General features: G+C 46.0%; 1 protein-coding gene and 1 pseudogene across 1 annotated transcript; one reads left to right on the top strand and one right to left on the bottom strand.

Moving 5' to 3' along the window:
- Positions 1–985: 985 nt before the first annotated feature.
- On the top strand, positions 986–20,857 carry PIP5KL1 (phosphatidylinositol-4-phosphate 5-kinase like 1). Its single transcript, XM_053374021.1, has 10 exons — positions 986–1,309; positions 4,501–4,701; positions 7,175–7,225; positions 8,143–8,297; positions 12,851–12,975; positions 13,098–13,132; positions 15,264–15,319; positions 16,145–16,257; positions 17,826–17,985; positions 19,864–20,857. The coding sequence occupies exons 1-10, from the start codon at positions 1,292–1,294 to the stop codon at positions 20,438–20,440; spliced, it is 1,491 nt and encodes a 496-aa protein (XP_053229996.1). The 5' UTR covers positions 986–1,291; the 3' UTR covers positions 20,441–20,857.
- LOC128406541 (10 kDa heat shock protein, mitochondrial-like) lies at positions 18,204–18,961 on the bottom strand (annotated as a pseudogene).
- Positions 20,858–24,925: the final 4,068 nt, after the last annotated feature.

The following is a 24,925-nucleotide window of genomic DNA, read 5'->3' as shown; positions in this document are numbered from 1 at the left end:
AGGGGTTTTCTCCAGTGTGGTGTAGTGGTTAAGAGCGGTGGACTTGTAATCTGGTGAACCGGGTTCGCGTCTCTGCTCCTCCACCTGCAGCTGCTGGGTGACCTTGGGCCAGTCACACTTCTCTGAAGTCTCTCAGCCCCACTCACCTCACAGAGTGTTTGTTGTGGGGAGGAAGGGAAAGGAGAATGTTAGCCGCTTTGAGACTCCTTGGGGTAGTGATAAAACGGGATATCAAATCCAAATTCCTCCTCCTCCTCCTCCTCCTCCTCCTCCTCCTCCTCCTCCTCCTCCTCTTCTTCTTCTTCTTCTTCTTCTTCTTCTTCTTCTTCTTCTTGACTTTGGAGGGCAAGTGTTCTGTGTCCCATAGGAGTAGTGGTGGCGGCACTTGCCCTTCTTCTTATAGGAAATGCTCAGTGTGGGTGGTATGAAATATGGGGGAGGGAGCGATCGGGGGGGGGAGTGAGAAATGTCCCTATTTTAATCTGTGGAATGTTGGAGGATATCCACTACGTGGAATACCGCAGATTATTTACTGCGGCTAGGCTGAATGTTCTTGACTCGGCGGTTCTGAAGGGAAGATATGGAGGAGTCCCATATGACCAGAGATTATGCCACTGTGCATTGGGTGAGGTAGAATCCACAGAGCACATTTTACTGAGCTGTCCCATTTACAACGATTTAAGACAGTACCTTATAACTCCACACTTACCCCAGCTCAGTTCCCGACAAAGAGGAAAGCAGACAGCATATCTGCTAAATAAGTCTTCTGGGAAAACAATTTTGTCAGTGGCTAAATTCCTTTTCCTGGCACTCAAGTGTCGGAAACGTATAACTGAATGCTTTGATGTAGGTTATCTGTGAGAGGTCTAGTACTGTGGCCCTACCTTATTTATGTACCCCTATGATGTTATAGTTTATAATTATTGTGTAATGTTTTATTTCTGACTATCGGTCGAATAAAGGAAATTGATTGATTGATGAATGTTGGAGGATATGTTGGTGCCCATGATGGACAGATGGCTGGCTGAGGGCAGAGTGCGGTTGGTGGAGGCAGTGCCACACTCACCCATATGGACCAGCCTCCTCTGTCATTTAGCCCAAGAACCTGATCCAATTTCTTCTCTTCATGCAATGGAACTCCCATGTGGTCCTCTGAAAGGCCACAAGACTGAACTGCCATCTTGGAAAGGAACCTCCAAGTGGGTTCCGTGGTTTCTAGGGAGATTAGAATCTACCTGGTCGTCACCAGCTTGTTTCTCTCAGAAGTGAATGTGCGACCCATCCGTTTATCATGAGTTCCAAAAGTCAGGTATGTAGGAAACTTTTCCCCACTCGTTCACAAAAACCATGTCTGTGATCCTTCCTCATACCCCTTGCTCCAGGTCACAAAGTTGACACTTATTGGAGCATATGGAAGGCTAGGCTGCCCCACACCATAAAACATCCCAATAATGGACTCGTATTCACATCCCCTTGTTTTGAACAAAATGATAGGCTAGCGGGAGTCAGTCCACATCATTGGTGGGCTCATTTCCTGGTGATAGTTCAGAATCCGCAAATCAATCCTTTAATACAGAACCTTGGGCCCAGTCGTCAAGTGTCACCCTCCACACCTCTCTGCCTGGCCCTTAGAACTCTCCCTCACTCACACACCCCTACAGTGCACCCCAGGTGTTTTTGCCTGGCTGGAATGTGTCCTTGAACTTTGAACATGCCTCTCAATTGCCTGAACGGAGGATAGAGGGGTGTGGGTGTAGAAACAAGCCTACTGTACAAAAGGAATATTTACATTCAGTGCCCCGCCCATTTTTGTGCTTTTGCCCCCACCCACCACTGTCATGTGGCCCTCATAATGTTGCCCAGAAGCAAATGCAGCCCTCAGGGTCCCCTAACACTCTCTTAATCCATGTTTCTTACATCTCAGTGGAATGCACTGCCAGGTCCTTTTAAAGGGCTCCCAGACAATTCTGCCTGTTTACTCAGAAGAAAGTCCCACTGATCACAATGGGGCTTTACTCCCAGATAAGTGACAGTATGTTCCCTAAATCTTTCTGTCCCCTTCCTTGGAATGAGACCTCACAGCAATGCCATGTGCATATGGTATTTATTTGATGGCACAGGTAAAGAGAAAGGACCCCTGGACAGTTAAGTCCAGTTGAAGGTGACTATGGGGTGTGGTGCTCTTCCCACTCTGGTACCCTCCAGGTATGTCCCGGTTTCAAACAAACAAACAAATGTATTTTATACTAATATCAAGATACACAGAAGCTAAAACTAAGGGATGTGTGCAGTGTTACTCGCTTTTCAAGGTAGGACCCACTGAAATAAAATACTGTGGAGCTAAGTTAGTCATGGCCACTATTTTTAATGTGCCTGAGCTGAACTAACACTGGAGCCAATCCAGGCATTTCCTCTAAGAGCCACTTTTCTGTGAGATAAATCCATTTACAACAATTGGCAGAATATTTCCCTTTTTAATGGAGTTTAACCATTCACCCTGTTCACAGCTTAGCAACTGAGAGGTTTTTGTTTTTTTGTTTTTAAATGAAAATGGCATATATTTCATGAGCAAGAATGCATTTCAAGACATATGGTATGCTATCCACTGATAAAGAGTATCCACAATTTTCTAGGCCACTGTTGCCTCCTTACATTTACATTTAGTCCTTTTGAGGACTGAATCTGGGATAAAATCAGGACAAATAATAGAATTCTGCATTGATCTACAGAGCTGGCACTGACAGGTGCCCCAGAAGACTCACTCTGCACTTCTGAGTAACAGACCTTGTAATGTGGTGGCAGCTACACTTTGGAACTCCCTGCCTGTTGACACCTGACAGGTTCTTTCACTATGCAGTGGTACCTCGGGTTCCTTTCACTATGCAGTGGTACCTCGGGTTAAGTACTTAATTCGTTCCGGAGGTCCGTTCTTAACCTGAAATTGTTCTTAACCTGAAGCACTACTTTAGCTAATGGGGCCTCCTGCTGCCGCTGCACTGCTGGAGCACAATTTCTGTTCTCATCTTGAAGCAAAGTTCTTAACCCGAGGTAATATTTCTGGGTTAGCGGAGTCTGTAACCTGAAGCATATGTAACCCGAGGTACCACTGTATACTTTGACATGCTGTCGTGACACTGTATACACGTTGACATGCTTAATCTCTTTTACGATATATATATATATATATATATATATATATATATATATATATGAGTTCCATTGTTTTAAATTTTTTAATTGATAAATTTAATATTTTTAAAACTACGTAGAGGTTTTACTGCATCAAGTGGTATATATATATTGTTAGATGAATAAATTCATTGGTACATTGACATTAGCAAAGGATGTTACATCTTGGGACTATCATTTGGAATCCATTCAACAACATTTGCAGCAGAAATTAATGGCCAACAGTCTTACCAAAAAATCAGATAAGTAGCAAACCATGAATTCAGTCGTGATGTGGTGAATCAGATATTGCCAAGGAATTTATTCTTACCTTATATACCTTTCAAGCCCCAGAAAAATAACGTTTGGAGATCCATAGATTGGAGAAAGCTGTAGTGGATTTTCTTCAATTTATGATGTTTAAGACAGCTTTAGTTTGTTCAGAACAAGAGCGGCCACTGAGGAACTCACAAAAGCAGATTCCACAGGCCCATAAGTTATACATGCTTATAGAAAGGCAAAACCCCACCTTAGTTTTACACATGCAGGGGCATAACTAGGGGTTGGCTAGGTTGCCCCCTACCAACAGCGCAGACCCAGGGGATGCAAAAATTGTACAGAAAGAGCCAGTGATTGCCCAGGGTGTAAGGGACTGGGGGGGCACTGTTAAATCGCCTTGCCAATGGCGCAAGGGAGTCTAGGTATACTGCTGTACACATGCATATAAATTCACATTCTCAGAGGAAAAGCATGCCTGCGTTATCAGAGCTGGTTGCCTGATTCAGCAGGAATAATTCAGCATCTACCTTCTACAAAACTGGTCCAAGGCTGCATTATTTTCCTGCACAAACATTCTTGACACATACAGTGAGCAGATTATCCTAATGATATCCTTTCACATACACTTTTTTTTGCACCTCTTCACCTGTAGGCTACCTGGCAATGTATACATCAATACTATCACCCGCTACAGCAGCTGTAACAGATTCTGGACCTGGGCCATTTGATAGAAACGAAACTCCAGCCCTTTTCTCCAAGCACTGAGCAACATTCAGCTGCACCACACTCTGTCAGACATCACCCAGTGAATATCAGCAGCGGGGGAGAAATCTGATTCAGTTTGCATTTAAACGGTGCACTTTCTGAAACTATGCGAAACACAAAATTGCTTACAAAAATACATATACTGGTAGAAATTCACACTAAAAAGCTGGTGACCCTTCAGGTTTAATCCATTTTGCATTACTTTCTGGGAAACCACGCCTTGGTTTTGGAACACTTTGGTTTTGGAACTGACTTCCACTGCTGACCCCTTCCTTCCTTCCCTTTTAGCACTGCGAGATCCTACCTAAAGGTAGAAGTCGGAGGTTTAACCCATTCCTGTACCGGATCCTCTGGAGAATCCGCCAGCAGTGGAACCTTTTGGGCTTCTTTGAAATCAACGAGGATCACCCACTCTATCAGTTCACCAGTATGATAAAGAAGGGGCTCAGGGCATCTGTCAATCATGCTATCCATAACCCAGTAACCACAGTGAGTTTGGGCTGCAGGATGTGGGGGGCAGGTTCTATTCCCGCCTTTGTTGCCTCCTTGGCAACTGTGAAACAGGAGCCTTCTGGGGACAGGGATGGGCTAACTTTGTGTTTGGGGGATCAACTTTTCCTCCCACTTCCCCCTTGAACCCCAAGGTTGACCATCTGGAGCCAGGTGTAGAAGATTAAGAGGAGGCAGGAGTGTGTGGGGGGGGGGACCAGGTGCAGAATCCTGAGAGGGATTCAACTAGTCAGGGGTCAGCAACCTTTTTCAGCTGTGGGCCGGTCCACTGTCCCTCAGACCATGTGGTGGGCTGGACTATATTTTGAAGAAAATATATGACCGAATTCCTATGTCCCACAAATAACCCAGAAATGCATTTAAAAAAATAGGACACATTCTACTCGTGTAAAAACACGCTGATTCACGGACAGTCCGTGGGCCAGATTAAGATGGCGATTGGGCCACATCCGGCCCACGGGCCTTAGGTTGCCTACCCCTGAACTAGGTGCTCCCATGACAGGCTCTCTGCTGAGCTACTGCTGCCTTCTGGAGACTCAGGGAGGGAAGCCATGCCCAGGCTGGGGCAGTGCTTCCTCCTCCTCCTCAGATGGCCCCACACGCATGGCTCCTGGGCTGGCCGAGAGGTGAGGGCTCGCTCGCCCAGCCTGCGAGGTGTCGAGGATGGAGATGGCAGGGCCAGGGGAGCTCTCAAATCTTCCATTCTTGGGCAAGGTAATTGAGCGAGTGGTTGCTGAACAACTCCAGGCACGCCTGGAAGAAGCAGACCATTTGGATCCCTTCCAGTCGGGATTCAGGCCTCATCATGGGACTGAAACTGCCTTGGTTGCACTGGTTGATGATCTCCGGCGGGCTAGGGACAAAGGTGAGAGCTGTTTCCTAGTTCTGCTGGATCTCTCAGCGGCGTTTGATACCATCGACCATAACATCCTTCTGGACCGTCTTGAGGGGCTGGGAGCTGGGGGCACTGTCATACAGTGGTCCTGAATGGGGTAACTGTGCCCCTGAAGGACCAGGTGCGCAGCCTGGGAGTCATTTTGGACTCACAGCTGTCCATGGAGGCACAGGTCAAATCTGTATCCAGGGTAGCTGTTTACCAGCTCCATCTGGTACGTAGGCTGAGACCCTATCTGCCTGCAGACTGTCTCGCCAGAGTGGTACATGCTCTGGTTATCTCTCCGCCAGAAGGCACTCGGTGCTGGACCTCAGTGTCTGGGCAGAACAATGGGGGAGGAGACGCTCCTTCAGATATACTGGACCGAGGCCGTTTAGGGCTTTAAAGGTCAGCACCAACACTTTGAATTGTGCCTGGAAATGTACTGGGAGCCAATGTAGGTCTTTCAGGACCGGTGTTATATGGTCTCGGCGGCCGCTCCCAGTCACCAGTCTAGCTGCCGCATTCTGGATTAGTTGTAGTTTCCGGGTCACCTTCAAAGGTAGCCCCACGTAGAGCGCATTGCAGTAGTCCAAGTGGGAGATAACCAGAGCATGAACCACTCTGGTGAGAGAAGAGTTGAAGAGTGGCAGGTTCCTCATTCTTGGTATGCATAGATGGTGCTATGTGAATCCATAGGTAACATGTGTGGGAAACCTCTGAGGCCCGAGGCCTAAATGTCTCCCCCAGGCTTATCTATCTGGCTTTCACGACTATCCTGAGGCCACACCCCTCTTCCCCAAGTCACAGCCCTAGCTGCCTTTGCTTTGCACATTCATGGAGTGTTCCTGCCTCACTGGAATGCATCCTTGATCATGGCTCTTTCTTGCCTAGATAGAGGATGGGGAAGGGTGTGTGAGTGTGGATGTAGAAACTAGCCTACTGCATGTAAGATGTCTTCTTCGCACAAAGAATGATGAGCAAACATTGCACGGTCCAGAGGTAGTATTGACATTTTTGCTTTGCCCAGTTTTGCCCCAGCCCCACCCATCTACTCACTGGCCCTTTGAAGGTTGCTCAGAAAGCAATGAGGCCCTTGGATTGAAGAAAGGTTCCCTGTCACTGGGCATGGAGAACCTGTGGCCCTCCAGATGTTTTTGGACTTCAACCCGCATCACCCCAGGAAGCATGGTCAATGGCCAGGGATGATGGGAGTTTCCTCTGAGCACACACTTGGCCTTGAATCTTTCCACCAACCTTGCCATCCACTCCAGCTATGCCATTGTGGTGCACCACATCTTCTGAGAGCCACTGATCTAAAATAGAGACACATAAAATTAACAGCAACAACCCCGCATGCAATACCCCCTAAACAACAACCCAGTGCAAGAGGTTGTTCAGCAGCCTCAGCATTTGAGAAATGACTGAGAGACTCAAGTTTTTATTACCTGTAAAGAGATGTATTTTATTGGTGACAAGCACATGAGGAATTTGCTGGGAAATCCTGAGGAATTTGCTGGGAGTTCTGAGGACAAGAAGGGGGAAAGGTGGGTGTTCTGACTCTCTTTCTCTCTCCAGGACGTCCTGAGGGAGGATCAGTTTAAGGCAGTCCTCAGGCAGATGCATGAGGTAGGCATTCTTTGAAGGGGGGGGGGTCCCCAAAGGAAACTTCCCAAGCACAAGTTGGGTTTGGGCTGGGCAGATCTGTACAACATTCCAGATTCTCTCCACTTCTCCTTTTTCCAGCATTAGGTTCAGTACTTCACATGCAAATTCATCAGCATCTGAGCACACATGTCTCCTTATTAATTTATTTACTATTTCATAACGCTTGTTGTGAAACTGCCCTAAGATCTATGGGTATAGGGAGGAATACAAATTTAAAAAAACAAAACACCTCAGAGCAGTATACAAAAAGAATGAAATTAGCAGTAAAAACAATTTTAGAAAGCTATTTATAACATTAAAAATCAGCAATAAGCACAATTTGGTAAACAGAAATTGAAACACATGTCAGCATTAGGCAGGGAGTTCCAAAGTGTGGGTGCTGCTAGACTAAAAGAGAGATTTCTTACAAATGCTGAATGAGTATTATGTGGCACATGTAACACTGCCAATTCCAGAAACTGAAGTAGACTGAAGTGAGCACATGTCAATGTATGTAATTTCCCCTAATAAACACATTTTATGCTAAGCAATTTCCTCCTAATATAATGTATGTTGTGTCTATTATCACAAATATGTGCATTTCAAGCACACTTTTAGTGTGCATTTTTTCACACGTTACTTGGCTGGAGAACTTAGCAATGGGTGATTTGGATGAGTCCACATTTTGAAGGCTTGCTGTGTTTCAGTTCCCACATATTGCTTTGAAAAGTGTGAAGCAGATATATTTGCCTTGAAATGGGAACTGAATTGAATCATTCCCTCCCTATCAGGGACTCTGCTCAGCTGTAAGGCTCTCCACCAGAAGGGCAGAATTTTGGCCCCCTGAGCATTCTGGACGCCCCTTTCTCTGCACTGACGTCAGTTCTGCTTCCCGGCAGGGCTTTGAGATGAGGACATACGCTGCTCCTGCTTTTACCCGGTTCCGAAAATTTCTTGGCATGGTGGATGTCGATTACCAACGGTCACTGACTTGTGACAGCTCATACTTGCAGTTCATCAGCAACTCTAAAAGCACGGCTGACTTCTTCCTCAGGTCAGAGAACTACCTTGTCCACAGCAAAAAAAGACACATGTGAGACCTGCAATAAAGAGCTGCAGCGTGTCCTGCTGCTGTTCAGCATATCTCCCCTGCCCTGCTTCCCTGGCTTTTGGTTGCCCCTCCCCACAACAATCCGTGAGCCTTCCATGCACTCTGAGCAGGCTCAGTTCTCACTGGACTACTTTGAGTCGGTCTCTTCACTGCCCTCATCCTCATTTAGGATTCCCTCCAAAGGGTTTTTTTGTTTTTTTTGGTACATTGGCAAACTCTGGGATTCTCCCAAGCCTGCTTGTGGGTGGGTGGTTCTATTCTAGATACATAAGCATCAGCACACACAGCCTGCACATTGGAAATACAGGGAATAATGTGAATATATTCACATGAACCTGCTTTGTGCTGTGTCAGACTCGCGGTCCATCCAGCCTAGCATTATTTCGACTGGATTCAATAGTGTAAATCAATAGTAAAGGTAAAGGGACCCCTGACCGTTAGGTCCAGTCGCAGACGACTCTGGGGTTGCGACGCTCATCTCGCTTTACTGGCCAAGGGAGCCGGCGTACAGCTTCCGGGTCATGTGGTCAGCATGACTAAGCCGCTTCTGGCGAACCAGAGCAGCGCACGGAAACGCCATTTACCTTCCCGCTGGAGCGGTACCTATTTATCTACTTGCAGTTTGACATGCTTTTGAACTGCATGTCAGGGACCAAGCAACAGGAGCTTACCCCAAGCAACAGGAGCTTACCCCATCGAGGGGATTTGAACTGCCAACCTTCTGATCGGCAAGCCCTAGGCTCTGTGGTTTAGACCACAGCGCCACCCACATCCCAAAATCAATAGTACAAACAGCTCATTTGTATTAAAAATGTTGCATTAATACATGGTTGTTGTTGGCATCCATCTGTCTCAGGTGACAATGGAGGAGTGTGTCTTTGGGGGTGAAGTCAAACCACTGGAGAGTTACAGCGCCTGCTGTGGCTGTGGAGACTGATCTGGGAGAGACATGTTTTGTTGCCTCTGGAGCAGGTGAAGGCGTCCAACTGTGCTGCTGCAGATGCACCCGGGCATCTCTTCTCTCTGTGCTCCTCCCAGGGATCATTCCTCCTCTGGTCACTTCTATGGAAGCACACATGACCTGTCTGTCTCCAGGCATTGCGGTTGTCTGCAAGGAATTCCCACATGGCGGGGTTAATGTTGCCAGACTTCATGTCCAGTTTGCACACATCTTTGCAATGAGGAGTTGGTCTGGCCTGTGCCTAAGCACCAAGCCAGACTAAGCATTTTCCTTCTGACACACCCTCCCTCTCAGCATCTGGGTTCTCACCCAGGATCCAAACTCTAGATTTGCTTTCTATGGGCAGGCCCAGGGTTGGTGGCGCTTCCTCAGACTGCCTATAGCTGTCTCCCAGTCAGGTGCATTCTCCACACTCATTTCCAGGTGCAGCAAGTTTGTTGAGTTTCCCAGGGAGTTCAAAGGATAGGGAAAGGGTTCTCCTCCCCTAACAGCTGTTTTCCCCTGCTCTCTGTCCTCTTCTCATCCTCCATCTGCTCTGGTGGCCCCTGCCACTCATGCAAGGCAGTGGGTTGGCTGGGGCATAGAATCATAGAAGTGTCAAGTAGGAAGGGGTCACGAGTGTCATCTAGTCCAACCCCCCAAGAATGCAGGAGTCTTTTGCTCAGTGTGGGGCTTGAACCCATCAGTGTGTGTGTGTGTGTGTGTGTGTGTGTGTGTGTGTGTGTATCAGCAATATCAAAAGCAACACGATGGCCAGAAACAATTACAATGTGAAAAACTTTACGGAATAATTCAAAACATCCAAACTAATAAACTGAAGTCTCTGAAAGTCCGTCAATGAATCATAATCGCATGAACACTGTTCCAGAGTATTTTTCATTCTCATGTATATTATATCTATTCAAAAAAAGATTGGTTAATGAAGAAATTACATATCTTTCTACTTACAAGTGTTGAACTAATTGGCTGATGAAGAATTCAACCAAACAGTAGTTGTTATCCGGAAACACTGTTCAGCAGAGTTCAGAGTTGGACATCAGAATTGGACATTTGCTGATTATACAAGGCTTCACAGCTTGCTCTCCGCCGGGTAAAGTCTGGCACCGTGATTCATTTAAGGACTTTCAGAGACTTCACTTTGTTGGTTTTGATGTTTTGACTTACTCCATAAAGTTTTTCATGTTGTAATTGTTTCTGGCCATCGTGCTGCTTTTGATATTGCTGACTCATATTTTGCAACACAGGGGTGTGTGCATGTGTGAAGGCAGGTGTCCAAACTGGGCCAAGGCTGCCTTAAGCAGCCATCTCTCACTGATGAAGGTGTTTCTCTGGGCACTTTCTATGATCAAGCTGCTATGAAATGTACCATACTTTAAAATTTAGCCTCTATAAGTTCTTTATGCACTTTATAGTATAGTGGTACCTCGGGTTAGGAACTTAATTCGTTCCAGAGGTCCATTCCTAACCCGAAATTGTTCTAAACCTGAGGTACCACTTTAGCTCATGGGGGGCCTCCCGTGCCGCCACGCCACCAGCGTGCAACTTCTGTTCTCATCCTGGGGCAAAATTATCAGCCTGAGATACTACGTCTGGGTTAGCGGAGTCTGTAACCCGAAGTGTCTGTAACCCAAAGCACTTGTAACCCAAGGTCCCACTGTATATATTTATGAATTCCTATGCATTTTATGTTGGAGCTGCTAGAATGCAGCCAGTGGCAGATCTATGGGTCTCACACTTCAGCGGCATCCTGTTCGCTGCCAAAATTCCACCTCTTGTGCTCCATTCTAAGTCATAGTTGCAGCATCCCTTGTGGTGCCCCAGACTCCCCACCCTGTGCAACCAAACCAGTTGTGCTTCCCAGATCTGCCTCTTATGCAACTTAATTTGCATTCATACTGGATGGGATTTGCATAAGGAGAAAGCAAATAGACAGCAGTACCTCCAAACTTCCCAGACTGTCTTTCTAAACCAGGGGTCAGCAAACTTTTTCAGCAGGGGGCCGGTCTAGATTTTTTTGGGGGGAATGAACGAATTACTATGCCCCACAAATAACCTGGAGGTGCATTTTAAATAAAAGGACACATTCTACTCATGTAAAAACATGGTGATTCCCGAACCACCCGCAGGCCGGATTTAGAAGGCAATTGGGCCGGATCTGGCCCCCGGGCCGTAATTTGCCTACCCATGTTTAAACTAACATGTGTTGGCCTTTCCTATACAGTGGTACCTTGGTTCTCAAACGGCTTAGTTGTCGAACAAATCGGCTCCTGAAAGCTGCAAACCCGGAAGTAAGTGTTCCGGTTTGCAAACTTTTTTTTTGGGGGGGGGGGGACCGGAATGTCCAACATGGCTCCTGCTTGAGTGCAGGAAGCTCCTGCAGCCAATCAGAAGCCGCGCTTTGGTTTTCAAAGGGTTTCAGGAATCGAACAGACTCCCGGAACGGACTAAGTTCGAGAACCAAGGTATGACTGTACAGTACAGTGGTACCTCGGGTTACAGACGCTTCAGGTTACAGACGTTTCAGGTTACAGACTCCGCTAACCCAGAAATAGTACCTCGGGTTAAGAACTTTGCTTCAGGGTGAGAACAGAAATCGTGCTGCTGTGGCGCGGTGGCAGCAGGAGGTCCCATTAGCTAAAGTGGTGCTTCCGGTTAAGAACGGTTTCAGGTTAAGAATGGACCTCCAGAATGAATTAAGTTCTTAACCCGAGGTACCAGTGTATTACTAGATTGCTGCTCTTAGTGTTGTTGACCCTACCCTGTCCCTTCTGAAGCAGAGAGGATACATCTTCCTTTCTCTCTCCTGCTGAGATCAGAGACCAAGCTCTGCTCCTTTGCAGCTTGTTAGTTGGAGTAGGAACTGTTTACTATCCAATATGTATTTCTTATAATAAACTAAGTTTTCCACACTCAGTGTGATTGTTTTACCACTAGATCGCGTTCAGCAACATGTATTCAGTATACAGCCAGCTTCCAAGCTGTGCGCTAACTCTACTAAAAATTGCACGCATTTTAAATTTTTAGCCTCTCTACATATGCTATCTATGAATCACTGTTTATGAATGAAATATATTGCAAATAAAGAAAAGCAAAAGAACCAAAATTTATGGACTTTGTTAATTTTTCTACCAGTTGATACAGTTCTTGCCAGGCAGTTACTGCTGGTTATAATATCACTGACATGCAATCACATTGGAATGTTAATTACATTTTGCATTAATTGTTCTATTTTAATGGTTGACAGTTTGCTATATGATGACTCTGAAATGTTATGGTGTTCGTATAAACAACCTGAGTTATTTGTTGGATTGTTGGGGGTTGGGGTGGGGGGGGTTCTTTTACACTCATTGAACCCAACGGTCATCTAGTCCAAACCCCTTCCATGCAGTTATTTCATATTTGAGCTTTGTTGTAATGATGTATTGATTTGCAGTTTTGTTCTGTTGAAAGCTGATTTGGGCATACTTGCATGAGAAAGTGATATGTAAATTTAAACAAATAAGTGAATTCCTGCTTCCCTCCCCGTCTTAAACAGCAATGATAAGCGCTTCTTCCTGAAGACTCAGAGTAAGCAAGAAATCCAATTCCTTCTCACGAACCTAGCCAAGTATCTTGATCACATGGAGAGATACCCTCACTCCATCCTCGTCAAATTCCTGGGTAAGACATGCTTGTAGAACATGAATGAAAACAAGCCTTAAAAGTCAGCAGCAGTAATACGTTTCTTATGATCAGGCCAAATCCTTTGGCTGTGATGTGTGTTTCTCCCTTCTTTCCAACAGGTGTCCACAGTATTATCGTCCCTCGGGAAAAGAAGGTAAGGTTTTATGTGAGCTATTGAATGTAGCCTTTTTAGCCTTTGTGCCCGGGAAAGGGAAATGGAAGTCAACAGACACTCAAGGAATAGTTTCAGAGAAAAAGCTTTATTTCTACCATCCGGGCTGGTAGAAGGAGCAAGTGTGATAACTCACAAACAAGCACGGGTTCACAGTCATTTGCACAGAGCATATATTCCCCTCCAGTTCCCTCCCCTTTCTCCTCCTCTTCATGAGTCCTGCCCCATGTTGAGTGAGTTTCCTGAGCATGAACAGAAAGCTCCTGTCTTTGGGACTCTTTTGCACTCTTCCCAGGGAAGCGGGAAGCCTAGGGGGTGGGTCGAGGAGCCTTGCGGTTCAGCGTGTTCAAGATGTGTTACAACCGAATGAGATAAGAGTCAGTTCTCAGGCCTGAGCATTCTTGGCAATGACAGAGCCTATTCATTAGCTTTTTGAAGCCTTCTGGTACTGATAAAAGAATAACATTTTGCCTTTGCCACAGCATCTTGTGAGAAAACAGAGGAAAACTTTAGCTGTGGATTTTTAGAAGAGAGAAAAGGAATTTTGAGGCCTGGTTGAGGGGGGTGACTTCGGGCCTAGGTGGGGTCACCTGTCCTCACCTCCTTCAGTTAATATACAGTACCTGCGAGGAGATTTTGCAGGGCTTCAAAGCTCCCTTACTGGAATATTTCTGCTGGGGCTCCAGCCTTGAAATAAGCCAGTTAGGGGGCTCAAACAGGGCAGTTCACTCATCACCCCCTGGGCATTTTGTGGGGGGTGGGAAGAAATGGCTGACCTCTTGATTTCAGCTAACCCTGTTACCATACACTCCCACATTTCTCTGATGAAAATAGGGACATCCCATTCCATGATGATATTTTTATTGTTATACCCCATACATCTTATTGGGTTGCCCCAACATTGGGCAGCTTCCAACATAATAAAACATTAAACATTTTTTAAAAAAAAAAACTTCCCTATACAGAATTCCCTTCAGAAGGCTCGGGGGTCTGATAACTCCATACCCTCCAACATTTCTCCAATGAAAATAGGGACGGAAAAGCAGGACATTCCGGGATCACATCAGAAACTGGGGTGGCTTCTCTAAATCAGGGACACTTGGAGGGTCTGTGTTGCAGCTTCTGCACACCTACAAATACCTCCCTCTTGTTCCTCAATATCCCTGTTTTGGAGACAATCCTGTTCGCACTCAAACGCTTGAGTTTGCTGTTAGAGGGAATGTTAGATAATTGCCACAACAGAAACATCTATAAATAAGGCCTGGGGGGGGGCGGTTATGTAATCACCCCTCCTCTCCTAGCACCCTCATTTTTATTTTGAAAAACCTGAGCTGTTGTATACCAGTGCTAGCCCTGCTCAGAGTAGACCCATTAAAACTGCCAAGTCTGGCTTACGTAGGCCCACTAAATCCAATGGTTCTACTCTGAACTTATTTGGCTACAAGCCATTATCTTTATTATCTAACTTGGGGAAGAACGGGCACCTACATTTGCTTGTTTTCTTGTCCTCACCTCACTTTTTGCAGGGCCTGTCTTGCTTTTTGGAGTTTTTTTAATGTCATCCAGAGATTTTTCAAGTGCTGTACAATAAATAAATAAATAAATAAATAAATAAATAAATAAATAAATAAATAAATAATTTTTTTAAAAATAAAAAAAACTGAACACATTTTTAGGGGCCTTGTTTTCATCACAGCATTATAGCAGCAAACCCTGAAAATGAGGGGTGGGAAGTGGACAAATTTTGAAAGCTTTGTGGGGCACAAAAAAAAAAAGACTTTGGCATCATAGTTGGGGTGGTCAATAATTTATTTATTACCATAAGAATATTAAAAATAGATTACAAGAAGTTGAAATTACAGAAGTAAAGTGGGTCCTAAAAATATACATCTTAAGTGTCAAAAGCCAGGGAAAAGAGTTGGGTCTTAGAGGTCCTTCCCTTCCCCACCCATTGAGGAAGGCCCTTGCCTTCCACCCATCTTTCTGTCTTAGCATTAAGCATCCTTAGCATTAAACATCCTATGGGAGGGACTGCACACTGCCATGAGCGCTGCATGCTTGAATGGTCTTGGCCCTGGACTGACCTGCTGCTGTTTTCTGCTTGTGCCTCTAGAGATACTTCATCATCATGCAGAGCATCTTCTACCCTCATGATAAGATTGTTGAGCGGTGAGTTCCTTGCATGGTTTGAGAGGAATGGCACCATTTTTAGCTGGGGGGTGGATCTGAGTTGTCGATAAAGGCCTTCCTCCACTCCTGGGGCTAGACTTCCTTATGCCCTTCGGAGTAAGGTCCATTGAACAGGGGTGGGGGGGGGGTTACTTCTGGAGGGTTGTGCTGTGGAGGAAGACCTTATTCCCTATCTCCTGACTGGGCTCTTTGAAGCAAGGCTTACCATCCCTCTGCCTGACATGCTAGGTTTCTGTGCGCAGGGATTTATTTTTTTTTTGTTTCTAGCAAGTGTGAATTGCCATAGCTTAGATGTAGGTACCTGGCCTCAGCAAGACCTGGGCCCAACTGCACACACCCCAGGACATGTCTGGTGCGCACACACACCCCCCCCGAAGTTGTGTGCTGCCAGGGAATGAAAGGAGGTATAGCAGTGGGCAAAAGAAGTTTGTCCATTGTCACCAAATCTTAATGAGTCTCCTTCATAAATCTCTGAGGGACCCTAGCATTGCTCGGACTGCAGATCGGAAGCCGCTGTTCTCACTAGAAAAATTGTTCTCTGGCCTGCTACTCTAAAGGGAGGTGGGTTGCTGAAAGAACAATGGAGCCCTGAAAGCAAGTTGGGCGTGTTGATCCAGCAGGCCCAGGTTCGAATCCCTGCTAAGCCAGGAAGCTCACTGGGGTGGTCTTGGGTGTCACCATCTCTTGTTTCTGACCTACGTCACGGGGATATTGTTGCTGGGATGCCCCAGGCCTTCTTGGACGACAGGTGAGGGAATGAAGACCACCTCTCTGGCACTTACCAGCCCTCCTTTCCCCTCGCAGGTATGATATTAAAGGATGTGACGTGGGCCGCTGGACAGATCCGGCCCCGAAGGGCAGCGAAATCATTGTGGTTTTTAAGGATCGAAACTTTGCTGATAAGACCATCTGCCTTGGTAGGTCTCGCCACCCCCCACCCCACCTGTGCAGGACCTGAAGGAGATGCTCACCTTCCTGGCCCCCATCCCTACAAAAGTCACACTTTGTGCTAAAACAGGGGAGGCAGTCCAGGGGTGTGTGTTATTTCACTGTTTATTTATTTATAAATAAATTAACTGCTTAATATTTATTTTTTCACAAGAAAACAGCATCAGCAGGATGTTGAACCAGATGTTTTGCTCAGATGACAGCAAATTTGCTGCTCTTTACATTCTTGGGCACCTAACCACAATATTGTGCACTCATCAAGTTCTTTGTACACTGTTGTGTTGGACCACCCTTTCCAGCATTCTGCTCCCAATGGTGACTATTTTGCTGGCATCCATTTCTGCCCTAAAGGCGGGGTCAGGGGTATATGTGCGTGTGTACAGGCAACATTTCAGTGCAAGTGATTCAAGGAATTTCTGGGGAATCTACACTTTCTGCAAAAAATAAAACCCAGCCAAAGTACTGAATAGCTGTTCTCTCCCACATTGTTCAGGCATTCTACAGAATAGCTGTGTGTGTAAAACAACAACGTGTGTCTTAGGCGGAAATTGCAAATATCAGGGATTCTGTAGCATGCCCAAAGAGTTGTCATTGCAGCCTGTTGCCACAGAACAATTACCGGTAGTTATTTTAGAATGCTGCAACACGATTGCTTATAGGAGTGAGGCCTTGTCAGCATATATAACATCTCTTCTCAGAGATCTACACTGGTTGCTGATCTGTGACCAGGCCAGGTTCAAGGGGCTGCTATTAGGATACAAAACCCCTAACCCCTTGGGACCAGTTTACCTACATGTGCCCACTTGGCTGCTTCAGTGGACAGAACTGGTACTGCTACAGATGCCACATGGTACCCATTCCACACCTGTAAGAGCTCCAGTGTGGCAGCCCCTGCACTTTGGAACTCCCTGCCTATTGATATCAATCATGTGCCTTCATTGAACTCTTTCTGATGCCTGCTAAAATAATTCATATTTAGACAAGATGCTTAGATGTGCTGGAGGGAGTTTTAATCTATTCTGGTATTCACTTCTTCAGTGTTTAATGTATTGTAAGTTTTTCCTGATTTTTTGGATTTATCTTTCTGTAAACAGCTTTGATGTTCCTAACAATCTAGTAGCGTATAAATTTTATAAAATAAGTAAATAATCTTAAATAAATGGCAACATGTAAAACCACAATCTCCGAAATGAAAGCTACTGTCCTTCCAGACTGATGTTTTTGTGTGGAGGGGGGCCATATTCTGCAATATGCTATAGATGCAATAATAGTGCAGCTTTCTAATGGACTGTCCGCACAAACATCATTCTGCTTTATCAGTTGCTTTGCAATGCTTCCCCAGGGTTACCACATTATTGCCACGTGGGGGTGCGTTCTTGTGTTGTAGCTCAGCAAAATCAGGACAAAATTCCTCTAATGAGGGCTGCTCAGAGTTGGGAGAGATCTCGGAGGCCAAAGAGTTTTCTGCTCAGTACAGGGGATCTTGCCAGCTCTTCACCCATGACTGGCCGAATATGCCCATCTCTCATCCATGCAGGTCCACAGCGTGCCTGGATGCTGACTCAGCTTGAGCTGGACACACAATTCCTGAAGGATTTGGGCGTGATAGACTACAGCCTTCTGGTGGGCGTGCAGCCGCTTCATGAGGATGAGAGGCTCCTGAGCCATGCACTTGCCAACATCATTGCCAACAGCATGTGAGGCCCTACGGTGGGGTTGTTGTTATTGTTGGTGGGGGGTATCTGTCATAGGGGAAGCCAGTCTGGCAGGGCCCTTACTTTCTCCCTACCCTCTACTAGCCAACTCAACCTTCTACAAGCCCTGAAAGCTCCCAGGTGCTTCTCACACCACCTTCTCTCTCTCTCTCTCTCTCTCTCTCTCTCTCTCTCTCTCTCTCTCTCTCACACACACACACACACACTTTTTTTTATTTTGAAGTCAGAATGATGCTTGGTAATTTGGGAGAGTTTGTATTTATTGGAAAAATAAAGAAATTATTTATGTGGTGGAACAAAACCATTTGAGCACTTTTTCAGAATGATAATAATAATAATAATAATAATAATAATAATGAAAATTTAATGATAGTGCATCAAGATGAACTGTTCAGTCCACATATTTTCCAAGAATATCTCTAAATATGAAACAGTCCTTGTCATCCAGTCGAACTGTTTCTCCATCGTTCTCCAGTAGCAGAAACTTCTCACCAACTTTTAAACTAACTGGATGAGTATCTCCCTCCTTGCCTTTAGAGCCTGTTCCAATTGCAATAACAGTGGCTTGTAGAATCACAATGCCTCCTTTGTTACAGTCTCAGCTGCACACCTTTCAACCAATACACGGTCAAAGAGGGGAAGAATTTTTTTCAATGCCTGCTTTGCCATGGTACACACTTACAAGGCCCCCTGTTCTGGCTACCTGCTCCCTCTGCAAGAACTTGAGATTTTTTAAAAAATAAAACATTTTCTTTTAATTTACAAACTTGTATACCCCTGCATACAAGTTTGCATGTCCTCCTGTATGTGTGGAGGAGAACATATGCAGTATACTATAATAAATATGAATTACCGGTATTTATTCTATACTATCTTATTTATGGATGGCCCCCAAAAGCTCTTCCCAGTTGCTCCATGTGTGAAAGGCATAGCAGGGCACTATTACTGCAGTCAGTGACTTGTTGCAGACATTTTTGCAGGTCACTGATGCAATAATACAGTGGTGCCTCGCAAGACGAAATTAATCCGTTCCGCGAGTCTCTTCGGCTTGCGAAGCACAGCTATTAGTGGCTTAGCGGCTATTAGCGGCTTAGCGGCTATTAACGGCTTAGCGGCTTTAAGAAAAAGGAAACAAACTCGCAAGAACTCGCAAGACGTTTCGTCTTGCGAAGCAAGCCCATAGGGAAATTCGTCTTGCGGAACGACTCAAAAAACGGAAAACCCTTTCGTCTAGCGAGTTTTTCGTCTTGCGAGGCATTCGTCTTGCGGGGCACCACTGTATTTCAATTGTGGTGGACCATCCACATGTCATTTTGCTTTCTAAGTTGTTCTGTGATGCTTCCCCTGTGCTACTATATTATTGTTGGCCAGAGGGGCTCTCTTGAGCTCCTAAGTGCAACTTAAGTGGGACAACTCTCCCTCCCCATAACATTTAGATGGAATTAGGGGAGTGCAACTGGTTTGGTCACACTGGCACGAAGCCTTGCGGGCCCCACAGGGGACACCACAACTATGATGTTTAATAGACGTCAAGCGGCGTGGGGGCACTGAATTTTGGCATCGTACAGGGCTCCCCTGAAATTTGAGACACCATGGTCCACCACTAAATAACACTTGTGGTATTAAAAAGTTACCTGGTTTCAGCTGAAGTTAGGGGGGACTGGTTGGAAATGTAGGAGTATGTCTGCCTTGAAAGCTTTGCAGGCACAAACAGTACTGAATACAGTATTGCATATAACTATCATGAATCGACAAAAAAGGGCATCTGAAAGGAACCACTATACAAACAGGATGTTGGACTGAATGGGCCTTGGCCTGACCCAGCAAGGCTCTTCAAATGCGCTTATGTTCCCCTGACAGGTCGATTGACACTAACAGTGATTACCAGAACCAGAACTTTGGGAACGCCTTGCAGGAGTCTCACACGTCTCATGGCTATTCTTCTAGTGTGGACCAGTTCTACAAGCTCTCTCCCGAAAGCAGGTACACCATCCAGAACATGCTGGCGCTGTACCTGAAGAGGAAAGCAAACACAGACAAGGAGGCAGACTCTTCTAGGGGAAGCGAGACCTTCATGCAGGAAGTCTTGGCTCCTTACGTGCTCCATGGGATCAACTTCGACCCGACTTCCCAGTGTCCTGTTGGAACAGAGGAGGGTGGGCACCCCCAAACCTTCAACCATCTGGCGGAGTCACTCTTCCACCTGGCCCAGAACAGGCGGCTCCTTCCCAACACGCGGAATGCCTTGCACGTGATCGATGGTCCTGACTATCGCTATTACATAGGTATCGTTGACCTGTTCACAGTCTACAACTTCCGCAAGAAGATGGAGCATTTCTGGAAGACCCTTCGGTTCCGGGATAAAAGTTTCTCCACAGTTGGCCCCGTCTATTATGCTAGGAGGCTTTGCAAATGGGTGCAAGACCATACCGCATGAACGCAGGGAGGGGGGCAGTTGCAGGAGGGCTGAGGGAAACATCCCCAGACTGTCCCCAGAGTCTTGTCCCCTACATGCCTTGCAGAGAAAACAACAAGTACACAAGAGCAAGCTTTGAAGTGACTGCTCCAGGGAGTTGGAGGTCGTTGTGGAAACTTTTTGGTGTCCAGGGATGGGAACATCTGCAGGAAACTAAAATTCCCCTGTATCCTGGTAGCTGGGTTATGTCACAGGGCCAGAAGGGAACAGGTTTTTCTGCAGGAGTGGTGTGTATTTTTGTGAGGGTGGGGAGACGTGTGTCTTGAAAAGCTGAGACGCTGCAACTGCTGGGATTTAGATCTGAATCCTGGACATTGTAAACATCATTGCTGCATCCTGGATATGAGGGTGGTGACAATACAGGAGTCTACAAAAGTGTTTGTGTGTGTTTCTGCATCCCAGCTTGTTATTGAGCATAGTTATACAGAGGTATTAAGGAGGCCAGGTGGAGTTAAAGTAGAGGGGAGAAGAGACATCAGACATGCAGCAACAGCAACCCACTGATGGCAAACGATTAAAAAACAAATAGCTATACGCATACTTTGTTTTCCCTTCAAGAAGCTGACAAGAAAGTTGCACTGATATTCATTAAAATTGGGAATATTTTTTGGGAAACACTTTCAGTAATACGGAATAAAGCATCTCATAAAAAACAATACCAAATCTTAGCAGAATTCCCAGGAGAGTTCTTAATAAGGGAAGAATCAACCTCTCCCCCACTCACAACACCCCAATCTGTGAGCAGTGCGAAATTCCAGGGGTTCTTGGTGCCCACCCAGGGCTCATGTTTCTTTTTGGAAACGAGGCACCGTGGAGACAGTGCTGTCTTTAGGATATATGGTTTATTTATATATACAAGCTAAGGCTATGATGGAGGGGTTCATGGCATTAACACCCCAAAAGGGTCTTTCTTCTCTCATAACTGCAGTCTTGGACCCATACAGATACCAACCATTGCTCTGCCTCTCTGGCTTTCCAGCTTGCCGCTTTTCTTCTTTGTGACATCTCATCACTTTCAACTCTAAATTCTGGCTTTAACTTTCATCAGAAAGCCCGCATGGCTTATATTTTAACACTTGCTGGATCCAGGGATTAGAGGGATCTGGAAACCCATGTTAACACCCCAAACTCATAATACAAACTGGAATGCAAAAGGTCATGATCAACAGGCTCTATTGCTCCAGCTCCACACAGAGACAACGGTTCATTTGCACATTGTCCTCCGGCAGTACAAAAGGCATGGCACTGAAATGGGTGGGCACTAACGCTCTCCTATATTTGTTTTCTCACTCTCTGTGTATACACACATAATTTTTATTAAATTTTGTTTTACAATTTAAAAAAACTCCTTTTACATCCTTAAGATAGCAATGACTTCCTTTCTTGTCTTTCCATGGTTCATTTTACATACCATAAATCCCTGCATATTCTACAAAAACTATACCAATCAGTATTCCATTATTGCAGCCATCAAACCTTATTTACACTGTTGGATTTATCTTAACTCTGCCAGCGTTTTCAGCTGTACACAATTATTTCCCATATATTCAATAAATATATGCTCTCCTATATTTGCAGACAGTTAATGCATGCAGTTATGGAGCTCCAACTATTCCATAATTTTGAGAACTGTTAAGGCCGTGGTCCTCAAAGTGTGAGGATGGCAAGTATAGCAGGAAGGTTCCATCAAAGAAACATTTAAACATTTCAGTGTATTTTGATAACAAAGAATATATATATTCACAGAATATGGATGGGTATCTTTTCAAAATGAGAGCAAGATCTCCAAGTAATACTGAGTACAATCCTGGTTGTATTTCCAATGTATTATCAATAAAAACTTTGCGCAAGCAAATTTTTATTCTGAAAGTGTGGGCCAAAGGAAAAAGTTTAAGAAACCACTGTATTAAGGAGTAATTGAGAAAAAAGAGTTGTCAGCGACAGTTCTCAGAAGGTTCCGTTTTCAGAGGTGAGGAATCTGTGACCCTCCAGATGATGATGGACTTCAATTCTCTTCATCCTTGGCTCACTGGCCATTCTGGCTGGGGCTGATGGGATAGCAAGTTTTTCAGCTGGGAAAGAATCAGGGATGGGGAAAGGGAGAACAGGGACAGGAGAACAAGCAGTGCATTTGTTTGAAACAAGACTTGGGAACACCTGTGGCCCCCCAGGTAATGTTTGACTCTAGCTCCCAGCCCCAGCCAGTGGGGCCAAAGGCTAGAGATGATGGGAACATGAATCAACTACATTGCAAGGGCTACAGGTTTCCCATCCCTGCTGTAGATCTAACTCATGGGTAGGCAAACTAAGGCCCAGGGGCCGGATCCAGCCCAATCACCTTCTAAATCCAGCCCACAGACAGTCCAGGAATCAGTGTGTTTTTACATGAGTAGAATGTGTCCTTTTATTTAAAATGCATCTCTGGGTTATTTGTGGGGCATAGGAATTCGTTCATTTTTTTTCTTTCAAAATATAGTCTGGCCCCCCCAAGGTCTGAGGGATAGTGGATCGGCCCCCTGCTGAAAAAGTTTGCTGACCCCTGATCTGTCTAGGAAACAAATTTGGACCTTCTTTAAACAAACAAACTGCCTAAAAGTTCAGGAAATAAACCCAGCCTAAAAGTCTTAAGGAGACGCGAGTGGCGCTGTGGGTTAAACCACAGAGCCTAGGACTTGCTGATCAGAAGGTCTGCGGTTCGAATCCCCGCGATGGGGTGAGCTCCCGTTGCTCAGTCCCTGCTCCTACCAACCTAGCAGTACCTCGGGTTAAGTACTTAATTCATTCCGGAGGTCCGTACTTAACCTGAAACTGCTCTTAACCTGAAGCACCACTTAAGCTAATGGGGCCTCCTGCTGCCGCCGCACCGCCAGAGCACAATTTCTGATCTCATCCTGAAGCAAAGTTCTTAACTCGAAGCACTATTTCTGGGTTAGCGGAGTCTGTAACCTGAAGCGTATGTAACCTGAAGCGTATGTAACCTGAGGTACCACTGTAACTAATTAGCTGATCAATTAAAAGTGTCCTTATCTGGGTGATAGTTGGAGCTTTTCTCCCCATCTTCTACATTTTTGACACTGCTGAATTAGAACTGGTGTATTCCACAAACAAAAGGGATGCGGGTGGCGCTGTGGGTTAAACCACAGAGCCTAGGACTTGCCAATCAGAAGGTCAGCGGTTCGAATCCCCACAACGGGGTGAGCTCCCGTTGCTCGGTCCCTGCTCCTGCCAACCTAGCAGGTCGAAAGCACATCAAAGTGCAAGTATATAAATAGGTACCGCTCTGGCGGGAAGGTAAATGGCGTTTCCGTGCGCTGCTCTGGTTCGCCAGAAGCGGCTTAGTCATGCTGGCCACATGACCCAGAAGCTGTACGCCGGCTCCCTCAGCCAATAAAGCGAGATGAGCGCCGCAACCCGAGTCGGCCACGACTGGACCTAATGGCCAGGGGTCCCTTTACCTATTCCACAAACAGAACAATCTTTTCTAGAGGTTCAAACCTTTCCAGGCCTGTGGGCACAATAGCGGTTATCCGTGTGGGTCGTGGGTGCTGATTCTTATAGTCACTCCTCTGCCCCCCCCCCCCGAATCACAAATCTTGCTATCCCAAAGGATCTAGGTAAAAATGACAGCCGTTAGACTGGGTGTACACACTCCTACTTATTCTGCACCCAGTGCATTCCAACCACATTAGCCACAATCCATATCTATCTTGTATACCGTCTTGTGAAATGCTGTACTTTGATGACATCCCCTCCCCCCAACCCCCCCAAGCTTATATCCAGATTGAGAAAAGCAACCTATCTGCACATTTACTCTGTGCACTGCATTCAAAGTCAACGGGAGTGAGAGTGCGCACACAGCCTTAATCCTAAACCTAACGGGAGCGAGGATCACTCTCCCAATTTCCTCTTTAAGCTCTGTGCACTTTTCAAGCGATATGAAAAGCAATCGCGCCATGACTCAAGGGGAAGCCAAGGAGGTGGGACTCGGAGACTTTGTGGGTGTGAGGACTTGCAAGTGTGCAGGTGCATCACTAGAATCCATTGAGGCGTTTATTTCCTGCTCACTGGGCAGGAGGACAGAAGTTTGCTGCAGACTGAACCTCCTCTCCCCAGGGGTAACCAAGTAAAGATGGGTTGCTCAGCCACCTCCGGATGACAGACCTCTGCCATTTTTGCTGCACACAGGGAGAGGCTGGAACAACTAGCTATCCTTGCGTCCTGAGGTTCTAATCCAGCCACGCTGCTTCATCTTCCAAAAGGAAGAGGCGCTGCTGCAGAAACCTCGCCTCTTCCATGCGAAAGGGCAGCCCCGGAGTTGTGTCTCTCCACCCGCCTCGTTCCAGGTCCGCGCGGCAGGCGGAACTCCAACAGGTGCAGCTCGAGCCGCCCTCCGCGCGTGGCGGGGGAAGTCCCCCACTCCCACAGCAAGGGACGCCCCTGCTTCCC

The sequence above is a fragment of the Podarcis raffonei genome, chromosome Z (assembly GCF_027172205.1).
Source record: "Podarcis raffonei isolate rPodRaf1 chromosome Z, rPodRaf1.pri, whole genome shotgun sequence".
NCBI classification, from domain to species: domain Eukaryota; kingdom Metazoa; phylum Chordata; class Lepidosauria; order Squamata; family Lacertidae; genus Podarcis; species Podarcis raffonei.
The sequence above is the reverse complement of the archived record's forward strand: the minus strand, read 5'-3'. Positions and strand labels throughout refer to the sequence as shown.

Excerpts from the sequence above, each read along its gene's own strand:
- PIP5KL1 (XM_053374021.1), top strand. Across the intron at positions 7,226-8,142 it reads TCCTCAGGCAGATGCATGAG|GGCTTTGAGATGAGGACATA; the intron begins GTAGGCATTCTT and ends GCTTCCCGGCAG. Across the intron at positions 13,133-15,263 it reads TCGTCCCTCGGGAAAAGAAG|AGATACTTCATCATCATGCA; the intron begins GTAAGGTTTTAT and ends TTGTGCCTCTAG.